We start from the raw sequence: 18,122 nt of genomic DNA, 5'->3' as shown, positions 1-18,122 counted from the left end.
ATCTACTCCAAACACCATCACACACTGAGCCCGCAAGCACAACTCTGTGTTCACTGCCACACGGCCACAACCCCAGAACCTCACATGTCCAGCCGGCAAAGTATGACCACCGTGCACAGCCCTGACGGCCACGGGTGGGACTGCAGTACAGTTACATCCAACCAACGCCACCACTGCACATCTGCTGCCCTGTGCACCCACCCCACAGACCACACGCGTAATTCCATTTACACAGCTACACAGAGCCGCTTACAGTCACAAATACACTGTACACAGAACTTGCTCACTGCCCGTGGTCACATCATATACACACCTCTTGCAGCAGCACCTACAAGTACCTATAACCCTTTATATACAGTGTCATCTAAAGACCAAACCCGTTGCTGGCGAATGGATTCCAAACCGTAGCGACCCTATAGGACAGAGTAGAAGTGCCCTATAGTGTTTCCAAGGCTGTAAATCTTTATGGAAGCAGACGGCCACATCTGTCTCCCACAGAGCAGCTGGTAGGTTTGAACCCCCAGCCTTTCTGTTAGCAGCCAAGCGTTTAACCACTGCACTACCAGGGCTCCTACAGTCTCATATACACAACCCCGTGTACTAACCGCATACACACAGGCAATCTCAGTTACAAATGTACACTGATGTATGTAGATACAAATACCCATCCAAATGTATAATTCTAGAATCACCCATACACATACAAATACAAAAAAGCAAAATACTAGCCCACAACTGCGAGCTTGCTCACCCTACCCTCTCTCTGTCTCTAAAATAAGAGACCTAAACATAATTTCCCAGCCCTAGCCCTATGCGTTAAGTTAAATCAAGCAGCCAAGAAAAACGTGAAGAAAGCTGGCTAGGAGAAACTTCGCTGCAAGCAGCAGTGCTGATGGGGGAGGCAGGCAGTGGGTCATTGGCTAACTAGACAAGAGAAAAGCAGTGCTTCCTGGGGCCTCCACTCCTGTTCCCTCAGCCAGCTGGGCCTCTGGAATTAGAAGGCCTCTCGCTGTGGGTTTGGGTAAGTTGGAGGGGGTTGCGGGAGGGGAGCAGGGAGACTGCTGACAGAGGGGAAAGTGTTTGGAAAGAGGAGGCTTCTGTGGTTTGGAAACTGCAGGGCTCTCTAGTCCCTGCCACCAAAACCAAAACAGGCCTGTCCACCTCCCCCGCAACCCACCCACCCAGCAGCCGGCCAGTGGCCTTGCGAACCACCACCACCACCACCCCCGCCCCGGGAGAGGTTGCCGTCATCACTTGATGGCACATCAGAGTGACCATGGCCTCCATGCTTCCCAGAAGCCTGAGGAGTCCTACAACCCCTCCTGGGCTCCCAGCACCCGCTTCCCTCAACTCTGTTTCCTAAGGGGCACCCCTTTCAGAGACCTCAGCCAACCACATCCCTCTGTCTGGGCAGAGCCAGTGGGGGATCCTCTCTGCTCCTCCCTCGGAGAAACCTGGGAGTTTGGACGCCTGGGGTCCACGTGGCCCGTGCCCATGGGGAGGTAATCCACACGTCTGCCACCTGAGCCAAACCCCGGCAGAAAACTGAGCCCTAAGACAAATGGAAGAGTCGGTCTGACGGCCCAGCCCACCTGGGACCAGCACTCTGAATTCTCATCACCTAGAACCTACACGGTGACCAGGCAGGACAGCCTCTGAGCCAGCCCAGAGAGTGCTCAAGGGAGCACATGAACTTCCAGATGTCTGTGCTCACAGCAGCCCCTCAGCCCCCCAGAACAGGGCCTTTTGCAGGGAGCAGCTCAGCTCAATGACATTTTTGGTTCTGCCTACCCCAGGAGGGTCAGCAGAAAGCAGACCCTTGCTCAGCCCGTGGACTGTCCTTATCAGGCACACAGGGAGGCTGCTGCTGGGGCCTGGCAGCTCCAGGAGGCCGAGCCCCAGGAGATGGTCGTGGGCCCAGTTCTCTAACATGAGGGCAGGGCAGGGCTCCTCTGATCTCCCCAAGAGAAGATTGTCATTTTTCTCTGCAACCTTGCCTAGGAAAACTTTAATGATGGCTTCCTGCTCAAACCACAGGCTTTTAAAAATAGCCCAGCTGAGCAAAGGCAAAATGCGGAGCCCAGGCCTCGCCTCACCCTAACCTCAGAACCCTGGATCCCCAAGGCCTGGCGTTGCCCCTCTGGCCACCGCCCAGGCCTGGGTTTACCGTGCTCCACTGGAAGATGGAGCAGGGCTAGGAGCTAGGCAGGAGAGCGGAGGGCCGGCCTGCTGAGCACTGCACTTCTCAAAGGCCCGAGTCAGAATCTGGCTGCCTGGGCTTCTTAGGTGTTCTTGGCAGCTCCCCCCAGCATGGCTGGAGGAGAATCCAAAAGCTTCCAGGAGCAAGGCCCTGCCCCCATCAATGCTGAGAAAGGCCTGCACTCGAGAAGGGCCGGCTGAACACTTGGAGGCTCCAGTGGAGCCTCACCACCTTTTGCTTTTTGGCAGCCTTTTGGACTCAGCCATCAGTTCTGTTCTCCCAGCCTGGTGGGTCACTGCCTCCACCCCAAAGGGAGCTGCTGTTGGCCCAGCACAGGTTGCAGACAGGGTCCTGATAACCTAGGAGGATGAGCAGATGGCCCTCCCACAGCAGGCTGCCCATCAGGGTCCAGCAAGGAGTCCGGGGGGAGACTGTCACAGCTGGAGCCAGGCTGGAGAGGCATCTGCATCAGCATCCTGCTATTTGGAGCTCACAGAAAGCCTCCCACCACTGCCCCTTCTCAGCCCTGCCTTTCTCTATCCTGATGTAGTTGATAGTCCCTTTGGAGCACCTACTGTGTGGCAGGCCCTGTCTCAGCCCTGAGGGAACACCTGGGCGGCAGAGGACCGCGTAGGTTCAGGGCAACCCTCCAAAGGGCAGAGCTTCAGTCTGTGCCGGTCTGTCACTGCTCTTTTCTCCCAGAGAGTGTGGGTACACAGGTGGGTTCCTTCCTGAGCTGTTCTCTAAGAGGCGCTCCACCAGGAGTCAGGAGCTCTTCCGCCTGCTGGCTGTGGGCAGAGCTAGGGAGCACCCAGCTCCAGGTCTACCTGTCAGGGGCTTGTTGAGGGGGGCATAGATGGACCCCAGCAACAAGGGAAGAAGCACCTCCCTAGAAGCCGGAGCAAGGGCCCATATGAGAGGTCTCAGGACCTCCTGCCAGGAGGGAGGTTGAAGGACACTGGGGACGACACCAGGTTGCCCGAGCCCCGCCACAACAGTCCTTTTCCTGAGATTCCACAAGGTGCTTAGTTAACGCCTTGGTAGACCCAAGCCTGGCAGGCACTTGTGAGAATAGAGCAGGTGGCATTCGCCCCCGGCAGACAGCGTACGTCGGCCCACAGGGGGCTCTGAGAGGCTTGGTTGTGTTGCACTCCTTGGTTTTGTTTCCACTGCTTATTTGACTACAGACCCTTTTCATAACAAAACACATGTAACCATTCTCTTAGAACTTGTGACCTGTGATTCCTCGGGTGTTAATGAGTGGGCAGGGGTGGGCAGGGAAGGCTTCACCAAGGAGGTGCCCCTAGAGCCATCTGCAGGTCAGATGAGGAAGCTTTGAAGAAGTGGAGGTGGGGGAAGGGCTAGGAGAGCACGTCTGGGACACAGAGGGAACTGTGGCACATTCAGGGAAGGAAGGGTGTGCAGGGGACCCAAGGCATTCAGAGGACACCAAGGGCTGGTCTCAGACTGTTCCATGAGGAACAGGCTCCTCCTAACCCTGCCCTCAGCCTAGCAAGCTTCTGGGGCCCTGTAGGCACCATGCCCCAGCAGCCTGGGAAACTGGGGTCCTGGCTGGCTTGGGCATACACTATGTACAGCAGGGGCCCTGCCCCCATGACCTCCCGGCCTCTACCCCTGAGACTGGATCCCTTCCCTGGAAAAGCCAGAGGCCGACCCAGTGCATCTCGGCAAGCAGCTAAGCCAGGCCGGGTGTGGCAGGGACAGGAAGGAGGACTCACACCCCGACCTCAGATAATGAGGCTTTCTTGCTTCCCCACCACCTGCAGAGGAGAAGTACGTTACTGTGCAGCCTTACACCAGCCAAAGCAAGGACGAGATTGGCTTTGAGAAGGGCGTTACCGTGGAGGTGATCCGGAAGAATTTGGAGGGCTGGTGGTACATCAGGTAGGAGTACTGGCAGAGGAGCGAGATGCCTTTTCCCTCCCCTGTCTTCCCGGCCTGGGCAGTGGAGCCTAATGTGAAGTCCCGTTAGTTACCAACAGCAGCTTTGCGTGCACCCCAGGGGCTTGGCTGCTGCAACTCCGCCCAGCTAAAAAGCTCAACCTGACAGTGCTCATCTTGCAGATTGTCTCCTGGGACACACAGAGCAGAGGCTGAGCTGCAGCCAGCGGGGCACAGGGGCCCTGGCTCCGCTTGCAAGCTGTGGTGTAATCCCTTCCCACGCATCTGCCAGAAGGGCTCAGCACATCTGAATCTGGTTTTCTGTGTCCGGCCTGGGCTGCCTGGCGTGCTCTGCAGTGAGGGCTGCCTGGAGCACTGGCATCTGTGAGCCACACTGAGGTCCCAGCAGGCAGCCCTTGCTGCCCACGGCCTAACACTCAGCCCCATATGTGGGCTTCTGGCTTCAGAGTCCCTGACGGATGCGGGCTGATCCCAAGCCCTTCTGCTCTGCTCTGCTCTTCAGGGCTGGCCCACTTGGTGATGAGAGCTGGAACAGCATAAGGCCTGAGCCCAGTCCTGGCTCAAGTCATCAGAGGCCTCTTCCTCCTCTCCCCTCCCTCTCCATGACCTGCTCACACTTTGCAGCTGAGAAACCCATTTCGGGGTGTGGGCAGGGGAGTGGGGAGCTTCCCCAACCCTCCTGGAAGCAAACTAAACCCTGTGGGCTTAACTCACCCAACTCACCCTTGCCCTACCAGGTCCTGCCCTTCTCATCCCCTCTACCCTGGGCCCTGAGGCCAACCAGCTGCTCTCCTGGGAGACTTGCTCTCAGGAGTGGCTTTTGTTTCCTTTGGAACTGGCTTTGCTATGATGACTTTGCCCAGCTTCTCTCTCCTGTGCCTGAAACTCAGCTGACAGAAACAGCCCATACCTGGGTTCTGGGGATTGCCTCCCAGTCCACTCTCCTTATGAAGAGAATGCATGTTCTGAGGGGTGTCCCATTGCAGGGACAGGATTGTGCTATGGTCCTCTTGGACTGAGGTGATACTGAGGTGAGACAGTTGCTCAGAACACAGTAACCTACAATAGTGTTAAAGATGAGTCTCTGCTAACAGGAAGGTCACCAGCCACGTGGAGATTGAACCTCAGTGTGACCTTGTGTGACAAAGGGCAGCCTTTGTCTCTCTGTCCTTTCCGTGGTGTTAGGTATTGGGTGGAGGCGGCTGTGTGCCTGGACATGTGTTGCCCACAGCCACTGCCCCTAGACCATCATGTTTGAAATGGAAAGAGTCTGAAATGGAAAGGCCAGCAAACATTCTGGCAGGCTGATAGCCTAATTCACTTGCCTGGAAGTTACCTACAAAGCTGCATTGTTTTTTGAGTGTTCTGAAATGACCAACAAAGTCACCCTGAGCTGCTGCTTCTAGTCAGCCACATCCCATGGCCTAGTCCTTTAGCTAGCAGGAATTCGAAGTAAGAAAGTCCTGCTGAAAAGATTCCACCTTAAGAAAGCTGCCAGACACCCCCTTAAACATGCCATTTCCCAACATTCCAGGCTCTGTGTTGATCCTTATTTCCTGTCTTTCTCCCCCCTCCCCCCACCACGCACGTGCGCGCACATACACACACACTCCCTCTCTCTCCACCCCTCCTTTTCCAGTTTGCTTCCCTCTGGAGTCATTCCATGTTCTAGAACTGGAAAGCAGATGTGAGGAGAGTTTGGCCTCAGACACACACAGCCACTTCTGATTCCCTGCATTTCTCGGCCTGGAATCTAATTTTATCCATGTAACGCTGAAGGAACACAAAGAGGTTTGAAATGGGAGTGCCCAGGGCAGTGAGCAGACCTGACCATCAACCCCACGAGAGCCCTGTCCCCATATTGCTGCAATGCTCCCATAGAGAAACATCTGCAAGGGCTGGCCGGTCCATCTTTGTCTTTTCTCTGAGACGCAAGAGCACTGGGCTTGGCCAGATGCTGCCAATGGCCAGCAGAGTGCCCCTCTGCTCTTGCTTTACTTTTCTGAGCCTTGGTTGGCTTATATGTAAGGTTAGGAATTTTTACTAGTTGCTTCTATCCACCCCTAAAAATCTATGCTTCTGTCTGTACCCATTACCTCGGGAAGATGGACCAGCCCCCTGGCTTCCATTGATTTGTCTACTGATGCCTGCCTTCCAAACCCCAAACACAAGGATTGATAGGCCAGCTTGGGACAGCCTGCCTGCCCGTTCCCGTGACGTGAACATAAGAAGCCACCTCCTACCTGAACTTTCCAGCAAAGCTCAGACATATTGGTAGGAACTTCAGCTTTCACATCCCTTGACTCCCACCTCATGAGCACCCAAGAGCAAGGTCAGGTGGGGGAGGGGTGGTGTCAGACATCTGGCACAGAGGAGTCATTAGCAGTTCGAAAGAACCAGATTTGTCCCAGGGAGCAGACAGGGACACTGAAAACCAGACTCAGGGACACTGGCCAGCAACTGCCGGACCAGGAAGTAAGTTCTCAGTAGGTTTGGCTAGAAGCTCAACACCATGGGGAAAAAAGGGAAAAGCTTGTTTTAAGAAGTCATTGAATCATCTAAAATTAACTCACTCCTGTCATTTGCTTTTTGCTTTTGTTTATGGACTTTGGTTTTGTTTTTTATTTTGCCATACCAAATTTTAATCTTCTCCAGTTGCATGCATTAGTCTTTTCATTTTTGGTTTCTGCTTTTGGAGCCCCACTTAGAAAGACTTTCCCTAACCCCAAGATTATATAAATAGTCACAATTTTCATTTTTTATTTTGCTATATGGTGTGAGGCCAGGATCTCATTTGTTTTTCCTAATTAGATAATAAATAAGTTGTCCCCAAATCACTTACTGAATAATCTAGCCTTACCCCATTAATTTGATTAATTCTGTTTGTGGACTTATTCTGTGTCCTTGATCTGTCTGTCTGCCCCCCCACTCAGTCACTCTTCTTTATAGACATCTTCATTGGCCTCAGTGTATTTATCCTTTTGAATAAACTTGAACAGCTGCTGTATCCCTGTATTTTTCAAAAGAGAATAAACTGAGCTCCAGAGTAGTAACTTGTCCAAGGTACCATAGACTAGAACTCAGATTTCCTGACTCTCACCTATGGCACCTCTTGGCATCTATAGTAATGCTTTTCTTTCCCATGGAGCATTAACTATATATTCTACATCCACACCTTCTCATTTCTTATCTCTAGAATTACCCTCAACTGATGGTGAGGTAGGCAAGCCCCTGTGAAGTCTTCCATTTGGGCAACTCAAATTTTGAGGCATCTTCTAATCTCAAGGTCCCACATTTGCCTGACTTTGCAGAGAATGAGAGCCCACCCCAAGAGGGAGCAGACAAAGAAAAAGAAGTTGGAAAGAAAGAAACAGTGCCCTGGGTATCTTTTCTACCTGCCCTCAGGTCCAGTAGTGGGATTGCCAGTTCTCTTACAGGACATGGTAGAGAAGGTTCAGCCAGTCAAGGCCAGAGGCTGGCACCTGGTAGTGGGCATGAGGTCACTCATCAGTGCTCTAATTACAGCATGTCCCACTCTTCCCCATAGCTACCTGGGCAAAGAGGGCTGGGCACCAGCATCCTACCTGAAGAAGGCCAAAGATGACCTGCCGGCCCGGAAGAAGAATCTGGCAGGCCCAGTGGAGATCATCGGGAACATCATGGAGATCAGCAACCTGCTGAACAAGAAGACATCTGGAGACAAGGACACTCCACCAGCTGAAGGCGAGGGTTCCGAGGTCCCCATCGCCAAGAAGGAGATCAGCCTGCCCATCCTCTGCAATGCCTCCAACGGCAGCGCCCTGGGCATCCCCGAGAGGACTGTCTCCAGGCTGGCCCAGGGCTCTCCAGCCGTGGCCAGGATTGCCCCTCAGAGGGCCCAGATCAGTAAGAGCCTCACTGACCTCTGGGTCCCTCGCTGCAGAGCTCTCTATAGAGTGGACGTGGGGTGTCATATTTTTCCTGAGGTACAGACTGATCCCTGGCCCCAGCCTTATGCAATCAGCTGACCCTCCCTCTATCAAATTATATGATGCTAGTCACAAGAGTGGACAAGACAAGGAGTGTGGATGACTCAATCCCTCCCAACTCCTCCAGTGAAGATAACTCACATACATGAGTATATGAGTTCATAGTGTTCCCTCCTCTAGTGGAGAGCCACTTTACAGATTAATGTATTCCCAAAGCAAGAAGCATTGCTATAGTTTTCTCTGCAGTAAAGGCTTTATAAATCAAGAGAGATGATATATAGTTAATTATTTTTAAATTTCCCTGGGCTGTTTAATGTGGACCCCGTGTACAAGGCTGCTTTGTGGAGTGACAGCCTATAGAAGAACATCTTTCTGGGCCTTGCCTGCTCTTCTCTTTCACCTTCCAGTTACCAGAAACCTATAGGACTTGGGAACAGGACTTCATCGTTCCCCACAAGCAAATTTTCAACATGGCGTTCTTAAACTTATGGGGAAGCCTGGCTCTCGGTGCCCCCTAGATGTCCATCTCCATCCGTCTCTGGCCCAGCAGTGGCTTTGGTTGAAGGTTAAACTGTTCTATATTATGGGGATAGGGAGACCAGCTTCTTTTTGTGCCTTCAGAAAAAAAAAGCCCAGCCCTTCTTAAAATCTGGGGGAAAGCTGTTTTTGTTTAGCTCTGGACTCTCATGCCTGAAACCTTTTAGGCAGGCACGTGGCAAATATTTATCAGGTACATACTCTGACCTCACATTGTACTAGCTTTGAAGGACTTAGTAGTGAGCAAAAAATAGTCATGGTCCCTGCTCCTAACTTTGAAAATCTGATAAAGCGATATACTCTTCCTGAAAAATGTCTTTTGTCCAGACATTTTAAAATGTGCATATAATTTTAGAAGGTTCATGGATCTCCCAAAGCACAGCCAGGGAACCTTAAAGGTTTGTGGTTGCTGATTGAAAAAGCCCAACTATAGTCCCTGTAGTGACCTAGAGAGTCGAGGTCCTTCATAAACAGAATGAAAGCACGAACTTTCAGGGACTAGGGGTTGGTCACACCTAGGGAAGGCAGGGCTGGGCACTGTTGCCATTGCTGACTGGGATTTCTGAAGCTATGTTTCTTCTAGGCTCCCCAAACCTAAGGACAAGGCCCCCACCGCGCAGAGAATCCAGCCTGGTATGTGTACTAATTGTCTTTTCCCTTTCTCATTCCTTTTCTGGGGGTGCACTGTAACAGCGCCACAATTAATTGACTGTCTCGCTGCTGTAACTGTTGGTCCAGAGGTTTCCAGGTCACTGCTGGGGCTTCTAGCTTTGTGGGGGTGGTGGCAGGGAAGGAAGCCTGCAGACCCCAGCCTTTCTGGGGCCTGGCTGGACGGTTTATAATTTGGAAACCCACTGCACTGCAAAACTAAATAAATCCATCCCTAGCCACTGCACTGGCAGACATACACATTTAGACTGGCCAGCAAGAGTGTCCAGGCAGGGTATTGCCAGGGGCTGGAAACAGGACTGCTGTCCATGCTAACCTGGAGGCATTTCAACTCTGCCTTGCTCTGCCTGGCAGATGTAGCTCGATGCCAGAGCTGGAAGGGCAGAGGGCCAACTAGCAGGTGGCTTCCAGGAGAGGGCTATGGCAAGGACTGGCTCATACAGAGTCTAACACTCTGGGGTCCCGGGCTCCTGTGGGTGGGGTTTCCTGGTGTTCAGACCCACAGGCAGACAGACGTACACCCAAGGGCTAGGGCTTGGGGTGGCAGCAATGTTGGTGGCAGGACGGGAGCACTAGAACAGGGAACTGCTGTCAGGGCCATTGGGGTACAGTGGAAAGAAAGGGGCCTCAAGTTTGCCAGGCATGGATTCATATTCCACTTCTAACACTAAGGAACAGCGAGACCCTAGGCAAGCCTCAATTTCCTTATCTGTAAAATGGAAACAGTAGCAGCCATCTCCTAGGGCTGTTGTAGGGGTTAAATGAGATGATGTATGTATAGAGGGCTACACTGGGTGCAGGAGAGGGGATAGTAGTAGTGCCTGGAGGAATAGACCTTCCACAAACATACGATGTTCGAAGATGCAGCCCCTGGAGATGAGCCCTCCTTGCCCTGGTCCACGGCCCCAGTAGAGTTCTCTTTTTCCCTTTCCCCTTGAGTTTTACATGGCTAAACAATGAGTTCTCCTTTTCTCCCAGCTAGTTGTTTTCAGGCAGACTTGATTTTGGCAAGATTGGGGTAATTCCTTCCACACTCACCCAATGCAGGGATTGCTGAGGCAGGGCTACTGTTTCCAGTTAGGCCCAGGTGAATCCTGCCCATCCAGGGTTCCAGGCTGGGCCAGGCTGGGGCCATGTCTTCTCACAGGCACAGCTACAGGGCCAGGCATCAATGGGGGCATAGAAAGCTGGCTAATTCACACCCCGTCCCTCAAAACCAGCTTAATCCCCCCACCGTCTGACTCTGACCCAAGGCAGCTCAGGTTTGACTGGCAGGCTTAGGACATGCTGAACACTAAAGGACAAAGAAGATGGAGGAATTCAGAAGCGTGCCAGGAAGAGCATTCACCTTTGGCTTGTTTTCATCGAGCTCTTCTTGTGCCCTGGCACTGGGCCAGAAGTCATGTCCATTCTCTCTCTTAATCCCCTTACTGCTCCTGTTATTAGTTCCATTTTACAGATGAGGAAACTGAGGCTCAGAGAAGTCAAGGGCCACACAGCAGAGCTATGAATTGCTGAGCTGGGATTGGAGCTTGCATCTCTCTAGTTCCAAGGCAGAGGTCTTCCAAGCTCTTCATGCTATATCACAGCTGCTTCCCTCTCCCCCTTACTTTTTAAAAAATTTTTTATTTTAACCCTTTTATAGAAGAGAACAATACAGGGAGTAATGGGAAGGTGTGAAGTCCACTTTGGCCAAAATAGAGACTGTGGGTGAAACTAGAATGTACAGTCCATGAGGGTTGGGTTTGTCCATTTGATTCACTGCTGGATACTTGATGCCTTAGAACAGTGTCTGTCTGGCACCCAGTAGGCCTGTAGTAAATGTTTTCGAAAGGAATGAGGCTGGCAAACCATGGGCTGCGGCCAAACTGTAAACGTCCTTGAATGTCATGTTTAGAAATTGATGTGCCAACGTCTAAAAAACATTTAGGCCTTCCAGTGGGTTCCACCCTTCCCTGCCCACAGAAATAAACGATCCAAGTTTTATTCAGCATTTGCCTTGCCGTTTGGCATTGTCGTGATGACTGACCCAGAGCTCTTCTCAGCCAGCCCTGCTGCCCCCCTACACTCCCACCCACCCGTAGAGATGGGTGCGCTGCCTTGCCCTGCCTGTGCTGCCAGACGTCACACCTGCAGCCCCTCACGCTTAGCCTTAAGGATGGTGGCTCTCCCCTCCCACGGGGCAGTGTGCATGGGCTTTGTTACAGCTGTTCCTCTATTTTTTAATTTTCATTTTGGGCCCCAGCTGTTGAGGCATCTGGAAACTGGGCTTTCAGAGATGTAAAAAAAACAGTTGCCATCTAGTCAGCCCTGACTCATGGCCACCACATGGGTGTCAGAGTAGAACTGTGCTCCACAGGGTTTTCAGTGGCTGATTTTTCTTTTTTCTTTTTTTTTCCCCCCAGCAGTAGATTGCCAGGCCTTTCTTCCAAGGCACTTCTGGGTGGACTCAAACCTCCCACCTTTCCATTAGAAGCTGAGAGTGTTAACCATTTGCACCACCCACGGGTTCCTCAGAAATGTAAGGGCAGGAACTACTGAGTTAATAATGATTGTTCTGCTATCTCAGACAAGTCTCGGGTGAATCCTAAGTATTATTAGAAAGCCTCGTCAGAGTGCAATCTCTTGGGCATATTCAGTACCCTCATGCTCAGGTGACAGAGACAGCCTGAGGCCAGCTGCTGTCCAGTCTCATTCACCTCCTGAAGACTGAGCAGGACCAGTCCCTTGCCTTGTTGCTGTCCTGATCAGGAGGGTTTTTGCTCACTGGGTCCTTCTCTGTTAGGGGTTCCAACTACCGAAGCCACCAGAGCCCCCTTCTGTTGAAGTGGAGTACTACACCATTGCCGAATTCCAGTCATGCATTTCTGATGGCATCAGCTTTCGGGGCGGACAGAAGGCAGAGGTAAGCTCTGGGCTGTGAGGCTGAGTGTTTCAGTTTGTAGCGGTCAAGGCCTACCACATTTGTCATTTTATGTCATGCCAGCAGCATTCCTGGGGGGTGGGTAGGAAAGGTGAAGAAACGAGACCCACAGGGATGCAGATTTGCCTAAAGCTAGTAAGCACCACAGCCAGGACTAGAACCACTAGAACCCAGGACTCACGTCTTCACCTGGTGTTCCCCGTGTGTCCCATGTGCTTCCCTCACAGCAGTGTTTCCCAGTGTCTTACAGGAGCTGGTAACGGGCATACCTTGAAATAAAGGGGTCTGTGGTCAGCACAGTGGTTAAGAGTACAGTTGCTAACCAAAACGTTGGCAGTTCGAATCCACCAGCTGCTCCTTGGAAACTCTATGGGGCAGTTCTACTCTGTCCTGTAGGGTCACTGTGAGTCAGAATCGACTCAGTGGCAATGTGTTTGGTGGTCACATGAATTTGAAGGACAGTAGATTAAACAAAACCCAGCCAGTTTTTTTTGTTTTGGTTGCAGAATTTCTCAGAGCCTATGACATGGTGACGTGCACTGTGAATCTCTGAGGGGACCAGAGTAGGCAGCACTCCCAGACCCACATGGCCCCAGGAGCAGCCCAGGCCAGGATTCTGTACAACCCACATTAGGAAGTGCTGTTGTTGGGATAATGGGGTCCAGGCAGATGGAGTAAGATACAGGGAACCTGCCATCTGGTCACATCCACACCACAGGCACCTTCTCCCCCTAGGCTTTGTTTTTCTCTGCAAATTGGGTAATGGGCCCCATGATGCCTTTCCCACCATCTCCTAACATTTCTGAAACTCTGCTTTGTGGCTGCCTGATCATGGCATTCCAGGGGACAGAGAAGATCTGTGACTGGGACATTTCCCTTGAGTGGCTTTGTGTAGTCATGGAGTGAAATCCAGTCAGTAGCTGTGAAACCAGTGGATTCATTGGGCAGGTTCTTCCTACTGAAGGAGTGATGTCTCCAGTGCGAATGTTTGAAATCACATGTCTGGAACTTAATTTCCAAGACAAATTATTCTCTCTATGATTTCTGGAAGAACCTACCAAAGGTTCAGAATGTAGCAGAACTGTCTTATGTAGGATCCAGCCGAGCTCAAGTTTAGGATGGGATATAGGACCAAAGAAAAGAAGAGGAGGAAGTCTTTCTTTTCTTGTGGGAGCTGCAGAGTGCTGATCTCAGGCAGAGTTTGCCTTTGACATTCTCTATCCTCCCTTCCTTCCTTGCCCTTCTGGCCATGGTGCCAATGTTTTCATGCTGTCCTTCCCCTTCCCTGGGACCTCTTCCTCTAGGTGTCACATGATCCAAAATTATCTTCCCTATATGTTCTCCAGTTCAAAGGAACCCTAGCCCAACCAGTAACCACACTCCTGGTCTTTAACCAATCTCAAAAGAATCGTCTTGAACCAGTTTATACTAATGTAGAAATGACTGATAGCCCTGCATCCTTCATACAGGAAACCATTCAGACGAAAACAATCCCTTCAGCTGGTGGGATTGGACGCAAAGTGAAATGACCACAGGCAGTAGGGGCAGTCAGGAGGTGCTCTAGGGGAGGCTCTGGCCTTGGGTCTTTACCTCCCAGTTCAGCTCACCTGCATCTTCCCATCCTCTTCTGCCCCAAGAGACCCTTTCAAAGTTCTGAACTTTGCTCTAAGGAGGACGTAGCACAGTATTGGGGGTGGGAGGAGGACAGGAGCAGTGGAATGGCAGGATTTTGTACATGTGGGTCCTCGGTGAACTGGGTCTTACAGGGTTAGGCTTCTAAGTGCTGTAGCTTAGGGGGAGACGAGAATGGAGGGTCTGCAGAGGCGACCAGCTTGACTTGGAGGACCAAGGGAAAGAGACTTGGAGGGACCTCCCTTACAACATGAGATGATAGACACCTGGGTTTGAATTCTGGCCTCACTACTTACTGCAGAGGCTCCTGGACAGCGTCCTTGGTGGCTCACGTTGGTCATCTGTAAAGTAGAGATAATGTCTCCTAGAACCAAAGCATAACACGCCTAGCCTGGCACATCGCAGTATCCCAGTGACCTGTCACCCTCTTCCCCCTAGGTCATTGATAAGAACTCGGGCGGCTGGTGGTACGTGCAGATCGGTGAGAAGGAGGGCTGGGCCCCCGCGTCCTACATTGACAAGCGTAAGAAGCCCAACCTGAACCGCCGCACGAGCACACTGACCCGGCCCAAGGTACCCCCACCAGCTCCCCCCAGCAAGCCCAAGGAGGCCGAGGAGGGGCCGGCGGGTGCCAGCGAGAGCCAGGACTCCCCACGGAAGCTCAAGTACGAGGAGCCTGAGTATGACATCCCTGCCTTTGGCTTCGACTCTGAGCCAGAGCTGAGTGAGGAGCCCACGGAGGACAGCGGCTCGGGGGACAGGCGGCCCACCCAGCCCCACAAGCCCTCACCGGCCTCGTCACTGCAGCGGGCCCGCTTCAAGGTGGGCGAGTCTTCGGAGGACGTGGCCCTGGAAGAGGAGACCATCTATGAGAATGAGGGCTTCCGGCCATTTGCAGAGGATGCCCTGTCAGCAAGAGGCTCCTCTGGGGACAGTGACTCCCCGGGTGGCTCCTTGCTGTCCCTTGCCAGGAAAAATTCCCCCAAGTCTGGCTCCCCCAAGTCCTCGTCACTTCTAAAGCTCAAGGCAGAGAAGAATGCCCAGGCCGAGCTGGGGAAGAACCACTCCTCAGCCTCCTTCTCCTCCTCCATCACCATCAACACCACCTGCTCCTCCTCCTCGTCCTCCTCCTCCTCGTCCTCCTTGTCCAAGAACAGTGGCGACCTGAAGCCCCGTTCTGCCTCGGACGCTGGCATCCGCGGCACTCCTAAAGTTGGGGCACGGAAAGACGCTGACCTGAAAGCTGGCCTGTCCTCCTGTGCCCGGGCCAAGCCGTCAGTCCGGCCCAAGCCCTTCCTGAACCGAGCAGAGTCCCAGAGCCAGGAGAAGATGGACATCAGCACTTTACGGCGCCAGCTGAGGCCCACAGGCCAACTCCGGGGAGGCCTCAGGGGCTCCAAGAGTGAGGATTCAGAGCTGCCCCCGATCCTGGCTTTGGAGGGTCCCAGTGAGGGGGTGAGGAGGGGCTCAGCTGACCTCATCACCCTCCCCATTGCCACCCCGCCATGTCCCACCAAGAAGGAGCGGGAAGGGCCGGCCACCTCCTACATGACATGCAGTGCCTACCAGAAGGTGCAGGACTCAGAGATCAGCTTCCCCGCAGGCGTGGAGGTGCAAGTGCTTGAGAAGTTGGAAAGTGGATGGTGGTACGTGAGGTTTGGGGAGCTGGAGGGCTGGGCCCCTTCCCACTATCTGGTGCTTGGTGAGAACGAGCAACCTGAGCCCTCTGGCAACGAGTCAGACACAGTAACCACCAAGAGCAAGCAGAACGAGGGCAAGTCAGACAGCTTGGAAAAGATCGAGAAGCGGGTCCAGGCGCTGAACACCGTCAACCAGAGCAAGAGGACCACGCCGCCCATCCCCTCCAAGCCACCCGGGAGCTTCGGCAAGACCTCTGGTGCCGGGGCCGTGAAGATGCGGAATGGCGTGCGGCAAGCAGCGGTGAGGCCTCAGTCAGTGTTCGTCTCCCCACCGCCCAAGGACAACAACCTGTCCTGTGCCCTGCGGCGGAATGAGTCCCTCACGGCCACTGACAGCCTCCGAGGTGTCCGCCGGAACTCCTCCTTCAGCACCGCCCGCTCAGCTGCCGCAGAGGCCAAGGGCCGCCTTGCCGAGCGGGCTGCCAGCCAGGGCTCAGATACACCACTGCTGCCCACCCAGCGCAACGGCATCCCCCTGTCCCCCGTGCGCCCCAAACCCATCGAGAAGTCCCAGTTCATCCATAACAACCTCAAAGACGTGTACATCTCTATTGCAGACTACGAGGGGGATGAGGAGACAGCAGGCTTCCAGGAGGGAGTGTCCATGGAGGTTCTGGAGAGGAACCCCAATGGCTGGTGGTACTGCCAGATCCTGGATGGGGTGAAGCCCTTCAAAGGCTGGGTACCTTCCAACTACCTTGAGAAAAAGAACTGAGGGCCTCAGTGCACTGCTGTAGCCACCCCGGTGGGTGAGCAGTGCAACAAAAGGGGAAGCGGGGCGGGGGGGACAACATTAAACCCTGCAGATGTGTGGCCTCAAAGATGCCCCCTCCAGGCTGTGACCCCAGCCAGAAGATGGGGCATGACAGGGGCCCACACTGGGCAGGGAAGGGAACAGGTGGGAATCATGGGCTGGGCCCCAAGGAGAGAATGCTGAGACCCACGTGTACCTCGGTGACTTCGCTGATGGATTACACGCCATGTGCGAAACCCCCACCTGTTCCTTGGCTGCCAATCTGGAACAGAGGTGGCCCAGGTGGCCCCCCTACCCCACGCCCTGCCCTGTTTGGCCCAGCTTCACTTGTTGGCGTCTGGACTGCCGGAGGTAGCCCTTGGATCGTCCTCATCTGCGTCTCCTAAACTGTGCAGGGTTTCCCAGGAATTGCCATCTCCGCCATGGGTATGTCAAGATACCACTGGCTCGGGGGCATGGAGGCTCTCCTGTGAGCTCAGCCTGCCCCTGGGCCAGGCCACTGTCAGTGTGTATTAGCTGAAGAAAAAGTTGTTGCCCTTTCTTTGCAGTCCGCACCCCGGCCCTCGGTGGGGCCCCCACGGAGGACACTTTTGGCACCAGAGTTTACAGAGGGAGTGGAGCCCTCGGTCTGCTCACAGTCTGCAGACTTGATTTTGGATATTTCCGGGTGGACAGTTCCTTCACATGTTTTGGGAGAGGTTTATTGATTTGGAGCTTATATGTTAGGCCGTTGGTTTTGGTCTTATTTTAGGGGTGGTTTGGGGGCCTACGGGTGGTCACACTGGGAAAAGGGTGGGTCGTGGTTGGGGCTTTTCAGTTGTACTCTCGTGGGGGCTGTTTTGTTTGTTTGGTTTTAATGTTATTCCACCTCCACAAGCCAGAGTCATTGGTTTGGTTTCCACTGTGTGGACAGTGTGGGAGCACGGCGCTCGCCAGAGGGGCGTGGGGCTTGACAGGCCCGGATCCCAGACCTGGCGAAGCAGAGACACTGCTCTCCTGGTTCTTGCCCAGCCTTGGTGGGGCAAAAACCCTCCCTGGGAGGGAGGAGGATGTTGTTCAGGGGCCAGACTTTTAAGTGAGAAGGCACCCCTGGGCTGCTGGGCAACTGCCGCTCTGAGTATGCACTGCTGCCCGAACAGGTCTGGAAGCCGGGTGCGGAGAGCAACTGTCGTGGCCACCCTGGGCTGAGGAGTCCAACTGGCCCTCTAGGCCAGGCTGGAGCCAACACCAGCAGCCACCCCTTTCGGCCTGCTGGCGAAGCCACAGGTGCCCAAGAAGGATTCCCGAGCCAAGAGCCAACCTGGTCTTCCCAAGGGGCAGTGCCCCAGTGAAGAGAGAAACTAAAGAATAAAGTTCCCAGCAGGTCCCATGTTGACTTTGGGTTGTGTTTTTGAATTGATGACGTTCCGGAGGGGACACTCCAGAAGCTGCACTGGCTTCCCAAGGATTCCCCTTTGCTGGGAGTGGATTTCCACACGTGCCTTTGACTTCAGACAGGGCAGGCTTCACAGCCAAGACTCAGCTGCCAGAATTCCTGGATTAAGGGTTGGTGTTTTCTACAAAGGAGGAAAGGCCCTCCCTCCACCCCTACTCCTTGGCCCGAAGACAAGCACGGGACCCAGAGTCTCTGTGCCTTCCAGGCCCCACCTGTCCTCTCAGACCCCAGAGGCCTTGCCTGTGATCTCCCACATGCCCTCGCCCCTCGTCATACACTGATGCCCGGCAGCTATAGCGAACTGCTCGTGTTCTCTGTCGAAGGGCCATGGTGAGATTGTTTGGTTTTGTTTGTGAGTTTGTTTAAAAATTGAAACTAGTT

At 53.5% G+C, this 18,122-nt stretch overlaps 1 protein-coding gene across 3 annotated transcripts in view; it reads left to right on the top strand.

The window, feature by feature from the left end:
• The window catches only part of SH3PXD2A (SH3 and PX domains 2A), a 265,189-nt gene extending 248,840 nt beyond the window's left edge, over positions 1–16,349 (top strand). For all 3 annotated transcript variants that reach the window (XM_023741172.1, XM_004370109.2, XM_023741164.1), the window contains 5 exons: positions 3,988–4,105; positions 7,671–8,008; positions 9,212–9,261; positions 12,083–12,202; positions 14,291–16,349. In XM_023741172.1, the coding sequence (XP_023596940.1) occupies positions 3,988–4,105; positions 7,671–8,008; positions 9,212–9,261; positions 12,083–12,202; positions 14,291–16,267 (2,603 nt within the window). In that variant the 3' untranslated portion in view covers positions 16,268–16,349. The remainder of the gene's footprint in view (positions 1–3,987; positions 4,106–7,670; positions 8,009–9,211; positions 9,262–12,082; positions 12,203–14,290) is intronic.
• The last annotated feature ends 1,773 nt before the right edge of the window (positions 16,350–18,122 follow it).

The sequence above is a fragment of the Trichechus manatus genome, unplaced genomic scaffold (genome assembly GCF_000243295.1).
Source record: "Trichechus manatus latirostris isolate Lorelei unplaced genomic scaffold, TriManLat1.0 scaffold00007, whole genome shotgun sequence".
Classification (NCBI taxonomy): Eukaryota; Metazoa; Chordata; class Mammalia; order Sirenia; family Trichechidae; genus Trichechus; species Trichechus manatus.
The sequence above is the reverse complement of the archived record's forward strand: the minus strand, read 5'-3'. Positions and strand labels throughout refer to the sequence as shown.